The 17,121-nt window shown below is 36.8% G+C and overlaps 1 protein-coding gene across 12 annotated transcripts in view; it reads right to left on the bottom strand.

The window, feature by feature from the left end:
- MYO9A (myosin IXA) overlaps positions 1-17,121 on the bottom strand; it is a 301,131-nt gene that overhangs the window by 157,031 nt on the left and 126,979 nt on the right. For 11 of the 12 annotated variants that reach the window (XM_031669215.1, XM_021941798.1, XM_031669218.1 and 8 more), the window contains 2 exons: positions 12,722-12,843; positions 3,057-3,198 (listed from right to left, as the gene is read on the bottom strand). In XM_031669215.1, coding sequence (XP_031525075.1) covers positions 3,057-3,198; positions 12,722-12,843 — 264 coding nt within the window. Of the gene's footprint in view, positions 1-3,056; positions 3,233-12,721; positions 12,844-17,121 lie in introns of those variants that run through there. The other variant, XM_031669222.1, reaches the window with a different exon arrangement.

Raw genomic sequence — 17,121 nt, 5'->3', positions numbered from 1 at the left:
CCAGCCTGGGTGATAGAACAAGATTCTTGTCTCAAAAAAAAAAAAAGTTTAGATAACCACTTTTCAACTTTTCCAACATATGCATTTAAATTTATAAATTTTCCTACATTCATTGCTTTAACTGTATCCTACAAGTTTCTGATATGCTGCATTTCATTAATGTTCAGTATAAAATATCATAATTTTAATAATTTATTGAAAGTAATTTATATTGTCATTTCTTTTTTGAATCATGGGTTATTCAGAAGAGTTTTGCTTAATTTCTAAATATCCAATGATTTTCTAAGTTATCTTTATGATATGCTAATTAGGTCAGCTGTTTAACAATGTTGTTTGATTTCGTGTTGCTTGTTCTGTGAGTTACTAAGAGAGATGTGTTAAAATCCACAATTTTTTCTTTTTCCTTAGAAAAATGTTGAGAAAAAGAAATCTACAATTATGATAGTGGACTTATCTAGGTCTACTTTTGCTTTCCTTTTCCTTTACATATTTTGAATCAGTCATTAACTACATATAACATCAAGTGACTGGCCAGGCGTAGTGGCTCACGACTGTAATCCTAGCACTTTGGGAGGCCAAGGAGGGTGGATCAACTGAGGTCAGAAGTTCGAGACCAGCCTGGCCAACACAGTGAAACCTCGCCTCTACTAAAAATACAAAAATTAGCTGGGAGTGGTGGAGTGCACCTCTAATCCCAGCTACTCAGGAGGTGAAGAATCGCTTGAACCTGGAGGGCGGAGGTTGCAGTGAGCCGAGATCACATCACTTCACTTCAGCCTGGCGAAAGAGCGAAATGAGACTCCATCTCAAAAAAAAAAAAAAAAAAAAACAAACATTTAGTGATTATGTCTTCCTGTTGAACTGACCCCTTTTATCATTATAATATGTCCCGTTGTATCTCTAGTAATATTTCTGGTCTTAAAGTCTATTTTGTCCTACGATTTCTTTTTTTTTTTTATTTTTTTTTGAGACAAGTCTCACTCTCTTTCCCAGGCTGGAGTGCAGTGGCAACTATCTTGGCTCAATGCAACCTCCTCCTCCCAGGTTCAAGCACTTCTCCTACCTCAGCCTCCTCAGCAGCTGGGATTACAGGCATGCACCACCATGCCTGGCTAATTTTTGTATTTTTAGTAGAGATGCGGTTTCACCACGTTGGCCAGGCTAGTCTCAGACTTCTGACCTCAAATGATCCACCCACCTCGGCCTCCCAAAGTGCTGGGATTACAGGTGTGAGCCACCATGCCCGGCCTGTCTTGAAATAATATACACCAGCTTTTATCCTTTCTCCATCTTTTTACTTTCAACCTATCTGATAATGTGGATGAATATCCCAGGCGTGTGTGTGTGTGTGTGTGTGTATGATTCTATTTATCTGAAATTTAATTGAAAATAAAATTAAGAATGATAAAAATTACGGTAGTGGTAATCTCTGAGGGGAGATGATTGGGAAGGGGTATGAAAGAAATTTAAACACTTTATTTGTGCACTTTATGCACAATATCCTCAAGTTTTTCTATAGATCAAGCTTTTCTTTTGTTTTACTTTTTAAGCTATAGTCTTACTTTCTCTTCTAAAATCCATTCCTCCCAGTATCTTCCATCTTTGGAAATGGTACCTGCAAAGTACCCATCAGCTCTAGCCAGAGGTCACTTACTCATTGCGAGTCCATCAATAAAGTTCGTGGATGGTTTACCCCAGAAATATATCTCATAATCACCTGGATCCCCCACAACCTCTACTGCCACTCCAGTGCTTCAGTTTACCTCAACATTTCACTTCAATTAAAAAAAAGCGACTTAACTCATCTCCCAGATTCCACTCGTACCCTCTGCTATCCCTTCTCCTCAAGGTAATCAATGCAATCTTTTAAAAACATAAGTCATATCCTCTGCTTAAAATAATATCACAGTGCCACTAATTTTTATAAAAGCCAAACTCAACTTGGCTTACAAGCCCTGAACAATAACCCCGTCTATTCTCTAAGTTCATTTCATGTTACTCTCCTTAGTTCATCATAATCCAATAGCACTTACCTGTTTTCAATTATTTCACCAAATCAAACTCTTTCCTATCTCATGGCCTATAATATTCATCATCCGAACTCCTCATCAAGGTAACATTTATTTCAGGTCATCTCTCAAAATTTAAGTTTCTTAGAGAGGTGTTCATGAATTCACAAATTCAAAATCCACTACTACTTTCTCTCATAGGACCCATTCACTTATTTATAACACATAGCCCATTTATCTATGTCATATAAATAGATATACATATATATGCACACACAATATGTATGTATGCACATATGTATGAATATGTGTATAGAGAATCAGGAATACATCTGTCTAGTTTATCATTAGATCCATTTCAAACACCAAGCACAGAGTCTGACACATGTTCTGTGTTCAACAAATACTTCTTAAATAAATCAATAAATGGATGAATAAATGATCTTAAGACACTCAACTCAAGACCCAGGAGAAAACATTTAATTCCACTATTCTCCATATCATCAGCTGCCTTACCTGGGAAATTAAATGCCTTAAATAGCAGGCTTAAACATTAAGTAGTTGAAGAATCACAGACTCACAAATTACACAAGAAATGGACAAAATTATGAAGATTCCACTCCACAAAAGTTAAGGGTTTCAATATTTTCATGAAAAGTACAAACTCACAAATCTCTAATGGTGAATAGAGACATGAAGACCTTATGAGTGCAGAGAAGGGAAAAATTCAACAAGTTATGTGGATAAACCAGTGAGCTTGAGACATAGAGATACAATCTATTCTTTCAGATCTAAAAAGTTTATCGGGATCGACTGACAACATCAGGTTTATCTTCAGGCAGAAACCAACAGAAATATTACCTTACCTAAGACAGTAACGTGCCGAAAAGCAGAATCTAAGTTTTAGTAGTATCCTTATAAAGTATCTCCAGTTATTACTGATCAAAAGCCTCCACAAACTACAAAGAGGGCAATGCGCTAGGGACAGTCTCATAGTTAAGAACTCATCTCTGCCCTGTAAGCATATTCAGTGAGAAATTTACTGACCTTTACCCCATATTTTACTTTTCCAGCATAATGTTTTATAATGAAAGCAGGCTCCATCACGGCTGGAAATTCGATGTAAGAATTATCTTCATGTTGATGCTTAAACTTGTCTAGCAATGTTTGATTTGTAGCCTGTGGAAAGCTGAATTTAAAAAAAGAAAAAAGAAAAAATAACACTACAGAAAGATGAGAAAGATACGGTAATTAGTACAGTTCTTTTCAAAGTACATTATAATTACATTGTCATCTTACACATAAAGCAGTTTACAAAAGTTTTCACCTATATTATCTAATCTGATTCTCATAACAAGCTAAAAAGTAATAATAAATATTGGTATTACTATTTTACAGATGAGGGATAAACCATTATGATTTGCCTATACTCATACTTTGCAAGTAGCAGTACCAAGAAACTAACTCATCACATATTTAGCTTAGATTGCATTGTTCTGAACTACTGTAAAACCCAAAGGAAAATAAAATCCAAATCATATACTCTTTGGGGCCAACAACTTCCAAATAAGAGAATAATATCTCGATTCTTATAGGTCCTAAAAGTCCATAAAAATTATTTGACTTCCTATTCCTTCATGCATAAATAAGTAGCCGTTTTTTTACTATACCAATTGTTATTTGTACTCATTGACTGTATTGATCAATTGAGCACTTAATATCCAGGGATCACACAAAAAATATCTATTATTTAATTGTATAATAGGAAATATGGAAATACAAAAGTTCAAAAGAGGAAAAAATTATTAATGGTGTAAATAATGAAAAGGTTCACAGAGGACATAGGAGGTGTTAAGATTGTGATGTTAAAGGCTGGGAAGAGTTTCAAATAGAGAAAATATTATTGACAAAAAAGGAGAAAGAAAGTTTCAGAAAATAGCTTCATTTAATGGTAGCTGAAATATGAAAAATAATGTGACATGATGTTGTAAAGTTGCTTAATACAAATCTAACGTGCAAAAATCATTCCAAAATTACAACAAACATAGTTAATTACACAGTATGCATTGCAAACCATACAGAGAATGGCCTTTGGCATCAGATAATCATAGTTTAGATTACTCATTCTATCAGTGACCTGGGGCAAACTAGGCAACCTTCTTTGAGAAGGGGTCTTATAACCCACAAAATGAGATAACAGTTATCACAGTGCCAGTAGAATTAAATAAAACTAGTAAAAACATCTAGCAACAGCAGGCATCCTCTAGGGATTAAACAAACATTATCGACTTTATGTTGCCAACACTGATATTTTCCTGGTCACCTTGGCCTGCTTTTGTATTCAAATAATATCTCTTCCTCAAAACATCTCCACCATCTAGCTCACTCCAAAACTTTAAAGCCATTTTACAAAGGAATATAACTTACTATTTCAAACAGAGACAACAGCACAGCTCCTATTAACAGTCTCACTAATCTTCTTTCAAGTCACCAAAGCATATTATCAAAATAAATTTTCCTATAATATTGCTTTAATCATGTTTCCCTTCTGCTCCGAAATGCATAGATCACCAAAGCAAAAAGACTTGACTCCAAGCTCCTAAGCATAGGCCAACTCAACCTCTGCAAACCTATGTCTCACTACTTCACAGCAGTGTGCCTCTCTTAAGGCAGGATGCTCACTTCATCATCTCTAGGTCAAGGTTTATTTGCCTTCTAATCATCTGAGTAACTGAAAAGCTTACGATATATTTTCTCTTACTCTTAAATGGATAATAGAAATGTTCAAAGGAAGGAAGATAGACAAGAAAACAGTCTTTACTTGAAACTAAAAACAATGGAAAGTTCCTGTATTCAACAGACATTTATGGATACCCATTACATTACCAGGCAAAAAAAAAAAAAGGAACAAAAGAAAATCATTCATTATTGCTCATATCAAAGCTCTTAACCTAGTGTTCCCCAAAGACTGTCTGGCAGGGTAGTGTCAGGAGAACTTCTAGAGATTTGAAAACTACCAATGCCTGCACCCCACCTACTGCAATTCTGACTTGATTAGGTGGATGAACTAGCATCAGTGGTATTTACAAAGTCCCAAGGTAATTCTTATAAGCAGACAATATTCACAAAATGCTGCCCTAAATGAATGCTCTAATCCTAACTTCAGTCACTGTTAAAATGTAGACTGATTCAACAGATCTGGAATGAAAGCTTGAGATTCTACATTTCTAACAAGAATCAAAGTGGTCCACTGCTGCTGATAGAGGATGACACTTTCAATACTATGGGAAGATTGATAATATTCCTAACATCCTATTCATATGTAAATCTGACACAATATTCCTCCTTCCTCAATGCCACCCTACATCCTACAGAATCTCGCTTAAGTAACCTGCCCCATATCATACAGCCATTAAGTAGGAGAGAAAGGCTAAACCAAGACCTCTGATTCTAAACCCATACACCTAGAGCACTACAAACACATTGCATGAAGAATACGGTTAAGGATATATTTGACATTATATATTCCCTATAAAAAATATTTTTAGAGAAAAAATACTCAAGGTAAGTCCCAAAATAGTTCTTCCCACATGTGACTAACTTATTTTCAATCTAGTTTTTTTACAGGTAAATGGCAGAGAAAAAATATTTCATGCCTTTGCATCTTCTGGAATGTTAAAGCACAGAGATTCTTTACCAGGACAGGTAATAACTACAGGACTGACTCATAAAAAGGTTATTCAGTCTAGTATCCTACCTACAACAATATGCTGACAGATGATGCAAAGTAATTATAATAATAGGAAATTATATTAATTGTTAAAGCAGCTGCCAATCAGCTCTAATAATTATAAAGTTCTTCATTTTATTGAGCCAGAATTTATCTCCCTGAAATTTATGGCCACATGGCTCACCCCCAGTAGCTTTCAGGTCACAGCAAAGAAGTGACATTCTCGGCCAGGCTTGGCGGCTCATGCCTGTAATCCCCAGCACTTTGGGAGGCCGAGGCGGGTGGATCACAAGGTCAGAAGACAGAGACCATCCTGGCTAACACAGTGAAACCGCATCTCTACTAAAAAAATACAAAAAAATTAGCCGGGCGTGGGGGTGGGCACCTGTCCCAGCTGCTTGGGAGGCTGAGGCAGGAGAATGGCGTGAACCCGGGAAGCGGAGCTTGCAGTGAACCGAGATTGCACCACTGCACTCCAGACTGCACGACAGAGCAAGACTCTGTCTCAAAAAAAAAAAAAAAAAAAAAAAAAGAAGTGACATTCTCATTATTGGGTTAAAATCTATGTGAAGTAGCAACTGGTCAGGAAATTATAGTCTTTGTATAATAAGATGTGCATTCAATGAAATTTTGTTTAAAGAATGACAGGACAGGCACAGTGATTCTCATATGTAATCCCAGCACTTTGGGAGGCTAAGGTGGGAGGACAGCTTGAGTCTAGGAGTTTGAGACCAGCCTGGGCAACAAAGTTGAGTCCTTGTATCTAAAAAAACATTTTAAAATTAGCCAGATGTGGTGGTACGTGCCTGTAGTCCCAGCTACTCAGGAGGCTGAGGCGAGAAGATCACTGAAGCCCATAAAGTCAAGGCTTCAGTGAGCCATAACCGCACCACGGCATTCTAGCCTGAGCTACAGAGCAAGATCCTGTCTCAAAAAAAAAAAAGGAAAGTAATTCTACTACCTCAGTTGCTGTTTACAAACACCTTAAGATATATAGGACAGAACATCAACATTTACCACTGTCATTTGCCTTTTGCATGTAAGAAAACTGAGGACTAAGGATATTATGAGATCTGCCAAGGGTAGTTTTGATATATACGTTTATATATATGTTTTCATCCATGGCTCCTGGCTCATAACTCCCACAGCCCTTGATGGAGTCTTCTGTTATAATGTTGGGGTGTATTAGGCCTCAGGAGCAGGCCTCAGGAAACAGAATCTCTCTCTCTAACCTTCTTCTGTTCCCCTTTTACCTGCCCAAGGGAGGCCTCAAATATGACTGCAGATTAAAAGACCCTCATTCCAGAAAGGGTCCCTCTCCATATTCTGAAGGAAAAAATGCTGCACAAGAAGCCAAGAAGAATTTGGACAGACAGGCCTTGCTGGGTTTCCCACTCAGTCTATCAGTATAAGATCATGTTCTTTTGTCCAATCACGTTTCTACACCATTGTCAATAATGCCTATGTAATGAAGCCTCCATAAAAACCCAAAAGGACAGCACTTGGAGAGCTTCCAGATAGCTGAACATACGGGTGTTCCTCGAAGGTAGAGTACCCAAGAAGGACATGGAGACTCTCTACTCCTTCCCCCATACCTTGCCCTACACATCTTTTCATCGTATCCTTTGCAATATCCTTTATAATACACTGGCGTAAATCTAAGTAAGTGTTTCCCTGAGTTCTGCAAGCCACTCCAGCAAATTAACTGAACTCAAGGAGAAGCTGGTTGGTCAGAAGTTCTGGAAGAGTAGACTATTCACTGGTGTCTGAAGGTGGGGTGCGGTGCAGTTTTGGGGACTGAGTCCTCGATCTGTGGGATTTGATGCTAGCTCCAGGTAGATAGTATCAAATCTGAATTAGAGGATACCCAGTTGGTGTCCACTGCTTGCTGGTGGGGAAAACCCCACACACATTTGGTCACAGATGTCTTCATGTTGACTGTTATGGTGTGCGAGCAGAGGAAAACATGGTTTTAATGTTTTTCCCAAATAACTGGTGTCAGAGAAGTGAGATTTGCTAAAAAGGCCCTGGCTCACTGAAACATGTGGTTTGGGAAGAAAAAGGATAAAAGGGTAGAAGATGAGAAACCTTTGTTCTGGTGTGGCCACACGGTCACCCAAGGTATGAAGCCATAGTTGCTATGCTCAGTTATTAAAGGTAAAAGTAATCAGTGGAATTTAGAGATGGTTCCAACTCCTGGGGAACTGGTTCACTGGCTGCATAAGGAAATGCAAACTAGTAAGAAAAAATGAACTGGCTGTTATAAATAAACAGCCATAAAACTAGCTATTATAAATAAATAATCCCTTAATTATTGTTATTTATAATAGCTAAAATGAAATTTAAAGAAAGTACTGTGTTGGTCCTTGAAGCTGGATCAAGCTCAGATCTTAGTCTGTTTGAGCTCAGGCTGCTAGCCTCAAAGACACCCTCCAAGGATAGAATTGTGCAGGGACAACAAAGTACCTCTGAGACATGTGGTTACCAAGAAGGCAGTCAATGTGGAAGAAGGGCAAAACGAAGTAACTACAGAAACTGGAGGGCATAGTGTGAAGGAATAGTTCCATTTTGTAGATTGATATCATTAGCTTCCTAAAGAATCTTTACTAAAATGGATTATGAGAGTAACTACATTAGGAGAAGTAGCTTTGGTTTTAAATGCTACAGTGGAAAACATGTTTGGGTTGATGTAGGACACACAGCTCACTACTAAAGCAATCTCAGACATCTATACATGATTGAGACACAAAGGAGGTTATTCCCAAGGGAACAGCCAGCATAGTGGACTGGATAAAAGCCACTGTATGATCTTTTTACTCTAGGAAGGATTGCCCAACTCTCCCAAGAAATGCCAAGCAGAACCACCCAGATGAAGCAGCTGATATGCTTCATATGCAAGCTACGTAAGACTAGCTTTATGATGATAAGGATATTCGCCCAATGAATGTGTCTGTTATCTATTTATGGGGTTACAGTAAATGCTATAGTTAAGGGGGTCCCTTCTACATAGGTCCATTAAATGAGCAGATATGGGGGTACTACAGCAGTGCTGAGAAGGGCTAAATCTAGACAGTCCTCTTGCACCTTCTCTCAAGCACAAAATGCCAGTAAGAACTGTTCTGTTTGTCAGCAAGCGAGTCTGAGACTTCCAATGGCTATGTGGCAGTTTCCCTGGTGGGAAGACCCTGAATGTAGATGGTAAGTGAGACCGATGCTGGTAACCCTGGGGGACTACAAATGGGTCTTGACACGAATAGTCATTGACTCTGAAGTGAGCTTTCCTTACCCAGTGGAAGATGCAAATGCTCAAAGTGCCATTTAAAAAACAAAAAACAAACAAACAAAAAACAGAAAATATTGCATGGATTTGGACAACCATCATCTTTTCAGAATGAGAAACACATAGTATAGCCTACGATGTCCAACAAAGGGAAAAAAAATCCTCCTCAGAGTAACAGTTTGATGAAGAAGTAGAATGGGCAATTAAAACACTGGTTGTCTAAAACAGGGGAAGATAAAAGAATGAAGGGCTGGCTTGCACACTTTCATGAGTGTGTGCTCACACTCAACATTAGTGGGACTAAAGGAGCATCCCCTTAGATTTTTCTTATTTTCCTGGTTTATCTGGGAAAGAGGGGTTGGGGAGGATGCTGGTATAACTATCCAATTCTTGCCAAGGGAGGAGTACACCGGAATAACAACTATAATTTTTTTCTTCCCCAGATGACCTCAAAAAGAAAAAACTTTTTTTCTCTCCCCTACCAGATGCAGTGGTCCTAGGACCAGGGCTGCAACCGCAAGCGCTGGAAACAGGGATGATTTCTAAGCAAGAAACTGTAACTACATTTTTAAACCTTAAGTCAAAATTCCTAAGGACATGATGGCGATGGGTTGTACTTTCACTCTATCTAGCAAAATTGGGGCTAAGAGTGAAAGCAACTATTTTTCCTGGCCATAAAAACAGCTCACTAGTTCTGCATCCATGTAATTTACCCTATCTAAAGGGGAGTGGTACTGAGGAGGAGGTACTTGCTAGACCAGAATTGCTGTTTGCAATCTAACCACCAGCACAGTGGCAATTCTTAATGTGCCTTCCAAAGGAGGAAAAGTTTGGGAACTAATGGAGACGAGGAATAGTAGCTGAGGGTAAAGATATGAATAAATGGGTTATACATTGAGGGAAATCTAACATTACATTAACATATTTAAAGAAGCTCAGAGCAAGAGATGACATTGTCTTTTAGCTCAGTTATAAGAGATGTTCGAAAGGTAAAAGTTGTGTGTTTGCGGAGACCACTCCTGCTTCTAGAATCTGACAAGATTGAAAGGAAGTCTGCAAACTTGAGTGGTCTCTCCCTGGGACACATATTCATACAATATGATAATGAACTGGACTAATTACTAATGACTGAATGGGAGTCTAGTAATGCAGCAGTATGTTTGAGTTGTATATTCTTTTGATGATGTAAAGGATCCATGTTTGAAAGCCAGGGCGTGGCCTGTGACATGATTTTATCTTTTATTTGTGTGTTTGTGTATGTGTGTGTGTGTGTGTAGGTTTTCATCCATGGTTCCTGGCTTATTAACTACCATAGCCCTTGGTGTACTCTTTTGTTATAATGTTGGGGTGCTTTAGGTCTCAGGAGCAGGTCACAAGAGCAAGCTGCAGGAAACAGAATCTTTCTCTCTAACCGTCTCCTGTCTTCCTTTTACCTGCCCAAGGAAGGTCTCAAATCTGATTGTGCAGCAAAAGATCCTCATTCCAGAAAGGGTCCCACCCATACTCTAAAGAAAAGAATGCTGCACAGAGAGGCCAAGAAGAATCTAGACAAACAGGCCTCACTGGGTTTCCCACTCAGTCTATTAGTATGAGATCATACTTTTTTTCCAATCACATTTCTACACAGTTGTCAATAATGCGTATGTAATGAAGCCTCCATAAAAACCCCAAAAAACTGCATTCGGAAAGCTTCTGAATAGCTGAACATGTGGGAGTTCCTAGAGGGTGGTACACCCAGGAAGGACATGGAGGCTCTGTGCTCCTTCCCCTGTCCTGTGCATCTCCTCACTGTTTCGTTTTCCCTGAGTTTTGCAAGCTGCTCGGGCAAATTAAATGAACTCAAGGAGAAGCTGGTTGGTCAGAAGTTCTGGAAGCATGGGTTATTGGCTGGTATCTGAAGGCGGGGTGGGGTGCAGTTTTGGGGACTGAGCCCTCGATCTGTGGGATCTGATGCTACCTCCAGGTAGATAGTGTCAAATGTGAATAGAGGATACCCAGCTGGTGTCTACTGCTTGTTAGTGGCGGAAAAAACCCCACACATTTGGTCACAGAAGTCTTCTGTGTTTATTACTGTGGTGTGAGAGCAGAGGAAAAACATGGTTTGAGAGTTTTTCTGTAACAGTAGTTAATAGAAATAGGATACAAATCCTGGACTTCTGACTCCAACACCTAAATATTACAGGGAAGCAATGTAATACTTCAAAGCACAAGTTTATTAGTCAGAAATACTTGACAGGTTTGAATCTCAGGTCCCCCATTTCCTACCTATATAATCTTTTCTCTTGGATTGTTTCTTAAATTTTTTTTTGTTACTATAAAATTCCCCAAACAAAAAAAAGCGCTTATCATTGCATTATCAACCACAATGGTTCTCAACACTGAATATCAAAATCACCTATAAAGCCTTCCCAAATAAACATATACCAGAGGTAAGGTATACAAACAGTGAATTACAAACCTTACAATTTTATGAGAGATAATAATTATGTTGGGGCACACAGAGTAACGCAAGAAACTTTTACAAAACTCTGGACAGAAATTTAAGGTACTTTTTACTTGTGTTAACAACATTTTAATTTCCTTAGATTAATGGCAGTTGACTAGTGATAGAGTAGGTCAGAGTGACACTAAACTGTTAGCAGTCTTCTTTCTGTTAGTTTTTTATTCTACCACCTTACACAATCATCTTACCTCTAATAGTAAATCTTCAATACTTTCTATCCTGTTATAATGAGTATCAAATTAAACTAGAAATCAGGTAAACAAATTCAATTTCTAAATTTTTTACTAAAAAGTCATAAAAACTTCACAACCTCCTCATCTCAGTTTCTCCAAATCTAGATTTGCCATCTCTTAGGATAATCAACTACATTTTATAGATTGTTGAGAATACTCTGAAGAATGCTACATAAAGCATTATTTCTGAAGCATATATTTAACTCAGTTACATTGAACAGTGCTGACAAGGAATAGTAAATAACTGGCAGATGTTGCCACTTACACTGTACGATCATGGTAGACATTACTAATTTACCATAATATTCTTTTTTCTGTTTTTTCGGAGACAAAGTCTTGCTCTGTTGCCCAGGCTGGACTATAGTGCAGTGGCACCATCTTGGCTCACTGCAACTTCTATCTCCTGGGTTCAAGCGATTCTCATGCCTCAGACTCCTGAGTAGCTGGGATTATAGGCCTGTACTACCATGCCCAGCTAATTTTTGTATTTTCAGCACAGATGGGATTTCACCATGTTGGCCAGGCTGGTCTCAAGGACAGAGGATCACTTCTGTCCTCAAGTGATCCTCCCGCCTTGGCATCCCAAAGTCAGGAGTTTACAGACATAAGCCACCACGTTCAGCCTATCACGATATTCTTTTCCGCTGAACATGAAAACTGCAAACACATCTCATACGTGAAGCTCAATTTACAAAGAAAGAAACATGTAACCAAAAAAACAAACTCAACAAGTCTGATATCAATGTGTATAGAACAAATATAGAAGAAATTAAGAAAAAAATGAATTCAAGTAATGAAGTCCATCGTAATTACCTAGAAACACACAGATATAAAAAAATTGTACACACACACACACACACACACAAAATTGGCTCTTTATTTGGTAATGTAAGAAAAAAGTTTAAACTTAAAAGGACATAAAAAGCCAAAACAGCCAATAACAGAATTGAAAAGAGTCACACTCACTTGCTTTCTTCATCCAAAAGATGAAGCAGTCCTGTTGGTTTTTTGCTAATAAGATTTATACAGCAGGTATTATCAATGTAATCTATGTTGTGCCAGCTGATACCTTCAGTTCTATATTCCTCCTAGAAAAACCAAAAAACAAAATAACAATTTATTCATCTTGCAGAAAACAGGTATATAATATATACTGAAAAGCTTTTACCCTGCTTAAAATTCTAAGCTTTTTAAAAATCACCAATCCACACAATGAAAGAATGTATAATTTCAGTTGTATAAATCTTAATACAATGTATTTGTTTTCTCTTAAAAGGACACGCCACAAAATTTGTTAGAATCCTAGTTCTGAGTTCATTCTAATCAAAATGTAGGGCTAGATTTGTTTTAGTCTTACTATCTGATGACTCCACTAAGTAAAAACATACAATGAAGAAAGAAGGCTAGTATCTCCCACATGACTTTAAGTCATCAAAAAGGACTATATTTCCTAGATTATCAACAATGAATGTAATGAAACAATTTCTGGGAAAAGTGGGACCCCATCACCCTCCAGTAATTATATGGAATTCATACACACTTAACTTTGGCAAAATAAAATCCTTAGGACATTTTTTTTTTTAAGAAAAGGTTTTGAATTCTAGGGTTAAAAAACTTGAGGTTCAGGTCTTGAGTAACTACTTAAAATCATCTTACAAAGCACTCCATTTTTTCTTACTCTTTCCTGTACTGAGATATATTCTTTTATTCATCCCTGTGATACATTTACTTTTTAGATGGTTTTTTTCAGGAAAAATGCACCTGAGAATGTAAAGAAGATATGTTTCTGCACTGTAGTGATATTTGGGCATCAACTAAAATATCCCATGTACCTAATTTTTTAGCATTCACTTACAGTACTTGCACAAGTCAACTACCAATCTGCAAATAGTGATTTTGAACTTCTTTTTTGTTGCTCTTTTTGATTTTGAAATTTCATCATTCTTTCTGTATTGATTATTATCCAGTAAAGAAGAATGAACCCTAACATAAACTATAGTTACTCTAACTAGGAAAGGTAAATACTTAATTCTTTTATTTTAATTAACAATTTCACATGTAAGAAATTGTCATATAAAGGTCACTCTCAAATGGTAGTAAGAAAGGGATTTCCCCCAATTTTTTGCAGCATCAAAAATATACACACTAGATAGTATGAGCATAATGATTTTTATAGGCATTACTAGTAAGTCCAAAAGTCCTCCTCATCATCTCTTCCCAAGGACTATCCAAACCCTCCTACCTAAAGTTAGCTTCTAATACAATTAATAAGATTCCCCTATTTATAAATAGTATCTAAATGGAATCACATAACACATATTCATTTTGTCTCTCTCTTTTCTTTTTTCACTCAACTAATGTTTCAGAGACACATGGAATACTCTACAGCAGTGATTCTCAAAGTTTATTCCTTCTCTCTCCTCAATAGTATCTGCATACAATAACTTGTTCACCCATTCTACTTTTTTTTTTTTTTTTTAAGAGACAGGATCTCTCTTTGTTGCCCACGCTGGTCTTGAACTCCTGGCCTCAAGCAATTTCAAGCAATCCTCCCACAACACCGGGATTATAGGCACAAGTCAAGTCCCACTCTACTACTGATAGACACTGCTCTTAATTCTAATATCTGGTCATTAAAAATAATGTCTTACAACTATTTCTGCACAAAATTTTTGGTGTACATTTATACCTACTTTTTCAGTGAAAACACAGGACTATAAACTACATGTTTAACCACAGCAGATACTACCAAACAGCATTCTGAAGCGGTTGTGGCAATTTACATACCCACCCCAGTGTATGTCCCTATAGACATCTCTCTCCAATACTCGTATTGTCTTGTCTTTTTCATTTTAGTCATTTTGGTGAATGCCTACTGGTATCTCATTGTGATTTTAGTTTTGATTTCCCTGATGAATAAATAACAAAGAAAAAACATTTCCCTATATTTACTGCCCATTTGGATTTCCCCTTGTATGACGTGCTTGTGTTCATGATAAAAACTTGGCTGGGCACAGTGTCTCACACCTGTAATCCCAATGCTTTGGGAGGCCTAGTTGGGAGGATCACTTGAGGCCATGAGTTTGAGACTAACCGGGACAACATATTGAGACCCTGACTCTACAAAAATAAAGAAAAAAATTAGCTCAGCATGGTGGTATGCACCTGTAGTCCCAGCTACTTGGGAGGCTGAGGCAAGATGATCTCTTGAGCCTGGGAGATTAAGTCTGCAGTGAGCTATGATCGCACCACTGCACTCCACCCTGGGCTGCAGAGCGAGACTCTTGTCTTAAAAACAAACAAACAAGCAAAACTCTCATAAAACATTATTGCTTTGTTCTTAGTCTCAGAGGAAAAGCACTCAGTCTTTTTCATTCAATAAGATATTAGTTGTACGTATTTTGTAGATGTCCCTTATCAGAAAATTATTTTCTACTCCTACTTTAAAAGAAACAAAGGAATAGCTACGCAGTTTTATCAACTGCTTTTTATATATCTCTAGAGATAACTGTGTTTTCTCCTTATTAACAGATGATTAAATTGCTTGTTTCAGTTAAATGTAAAGCACATGTTGAAAAAAAAAATCTCCCTTTGGTTACAATGTATTATCCTTTTGTACATATTGATGGATTTTGTTAATATTTGTTTAGAATTTTTGTATCTGTGTTTATGAGTGAAATTGACCTACAATTTCCACTTCTAATGTCCTTAACAGATGTGTGTATCATTGTTATCCTGGCCCCCTAAAATGTATTGAGAATTGTTTTGTTTCCATTCCACCTAACAGTTTATGTCAGACTGGTACTATTTCTTCTTTTCATGTTGGTAGAATTCACCAGTGGAGCCACCTTGGCTTGCAATGTTCTTCAGAGAAAGGTTTTAAATTACAAAATCAATTTTATTAACAGTTATAGAAACAGATTTTCTATTTCTTCTGTCAGTTTTGAAAAGTTCTTTTGTTCGTATCATTTGGTAAGACTATTGACATAAAGTTATTCAATGTGTCCGACTATCTTTTTAATATGTGTAGGATCCAGAGTAATACCCTCTATCACTGGGATTTTGGTTATTTATATCCTTCTGTCTCTCTCTCTCTCTCTCTCTCTCTCTCAGATGAATTCCTTGAGGGGTTCATCAATATTATTAGCCCTTTCAAAGTATTACTTTTGGTTTGGTTGATCCTCTCCCATGGTATATTTGTTTTCACACTTTTATTAATTTCCTCTTTTATTTGTATTATTTCATTTTATCTACTTTCCTCTGGTTTAGTTTGCTGATCTTCCCAATTGACAGGGATCACTGATTTTAAATAAAAATCTAAGAGCTATGAAATGTTCCTCTAAGTATAGCTTTAGGCATTTCCCACAGTTGTAACATGTAACATGTCATTAAGTACAATGTATTTTCTAATTGTTCAACTTCTAGGCTATTTAGAATATTTCTTAATTTTTAATCACATAGGTATTTTTCAGTTATTTTTTAACTATTGATTTCAGGTATAATTTTATTATGGTATTAAAATCTGTGTCATTTCAATCTTTGGAAATCTGACTTTCGTTTTATGGTTCAGGATATAAACAAATTTTGTAAATATTCCATGCAAACTTGAAAAAAAAAGTGCATTCTGCAGCTGTTGATGCAGTGTTCTATGCATATCAGTTATATATTTGATGTTTAAATCTTCTATATCCTTAATTGATTAGGTTTCAGGCCTAAGGGCAGGAAACTGACATTCCGCTCTGAAGGACAGTCAGTGATGGATGCCCACAAAGGCACTAATTTCATCTTCTAGATATTTTAAATCTTCTGTATCCTTACCAACTTTTTCAACACTTATTCTATCAACAAGTCAGCATGGTATGTTAAAACATTCCACTATGATGGCAAATATATTTTTCTTCTTCGAGTTTTATTCATTATTGCTTTATATATTTTGAGGTTATGCTATCAGGTACTTTTAAATTTTGGACTGTATACTACTTCCCAAGGAAGTGAATAATGCTAAAGGGTAGCATTATTAAATATTCCTTTTTATCTCTAGTAATGCTTTAAATATGATATTAATATAGCTACAACTGCTTTTTTTCTTAAGGTTTGCTAAATCTTTGCTCATACTTTTAATCTTTCTATATACTTATATTTAAAATGTCTCTCATGAGCAACAATCAATTTAGTTTAGTTTTGTATTATATCCGGTCTGACAATCTTTAGCTTCTAGTTGGGGCAATTAATCAATTATATTTAATGTAATCACCAATATTTGTGAGATTAAATCAAACATCTTACTACTTGTTCTTTGACTTTTGTGGCATTCCTTTTATTTATTTCTTGCTTTCTTCTGGATTAAGTATTTTTACTTTACTTAT

The sequence above is a fragment of the Papio anubis genome, chromosome 7, assembly GCF_008728515.1.
Source record: "Papio anubis isolate 15944 chromosome 7, Panubis1.0, whole genome shotgun sequence".
Lineage (NCBI taxonomy): Eukaryota > Metazoa > Chordata > Mammalia > Primates > Cercopithecidae > Papio > Papio anubis.
The sequence above is the reverse complement of the archived record's forward strand: the minus strand, read 5'-3'. Positions and strand labels throughout refer to the sequence as shown.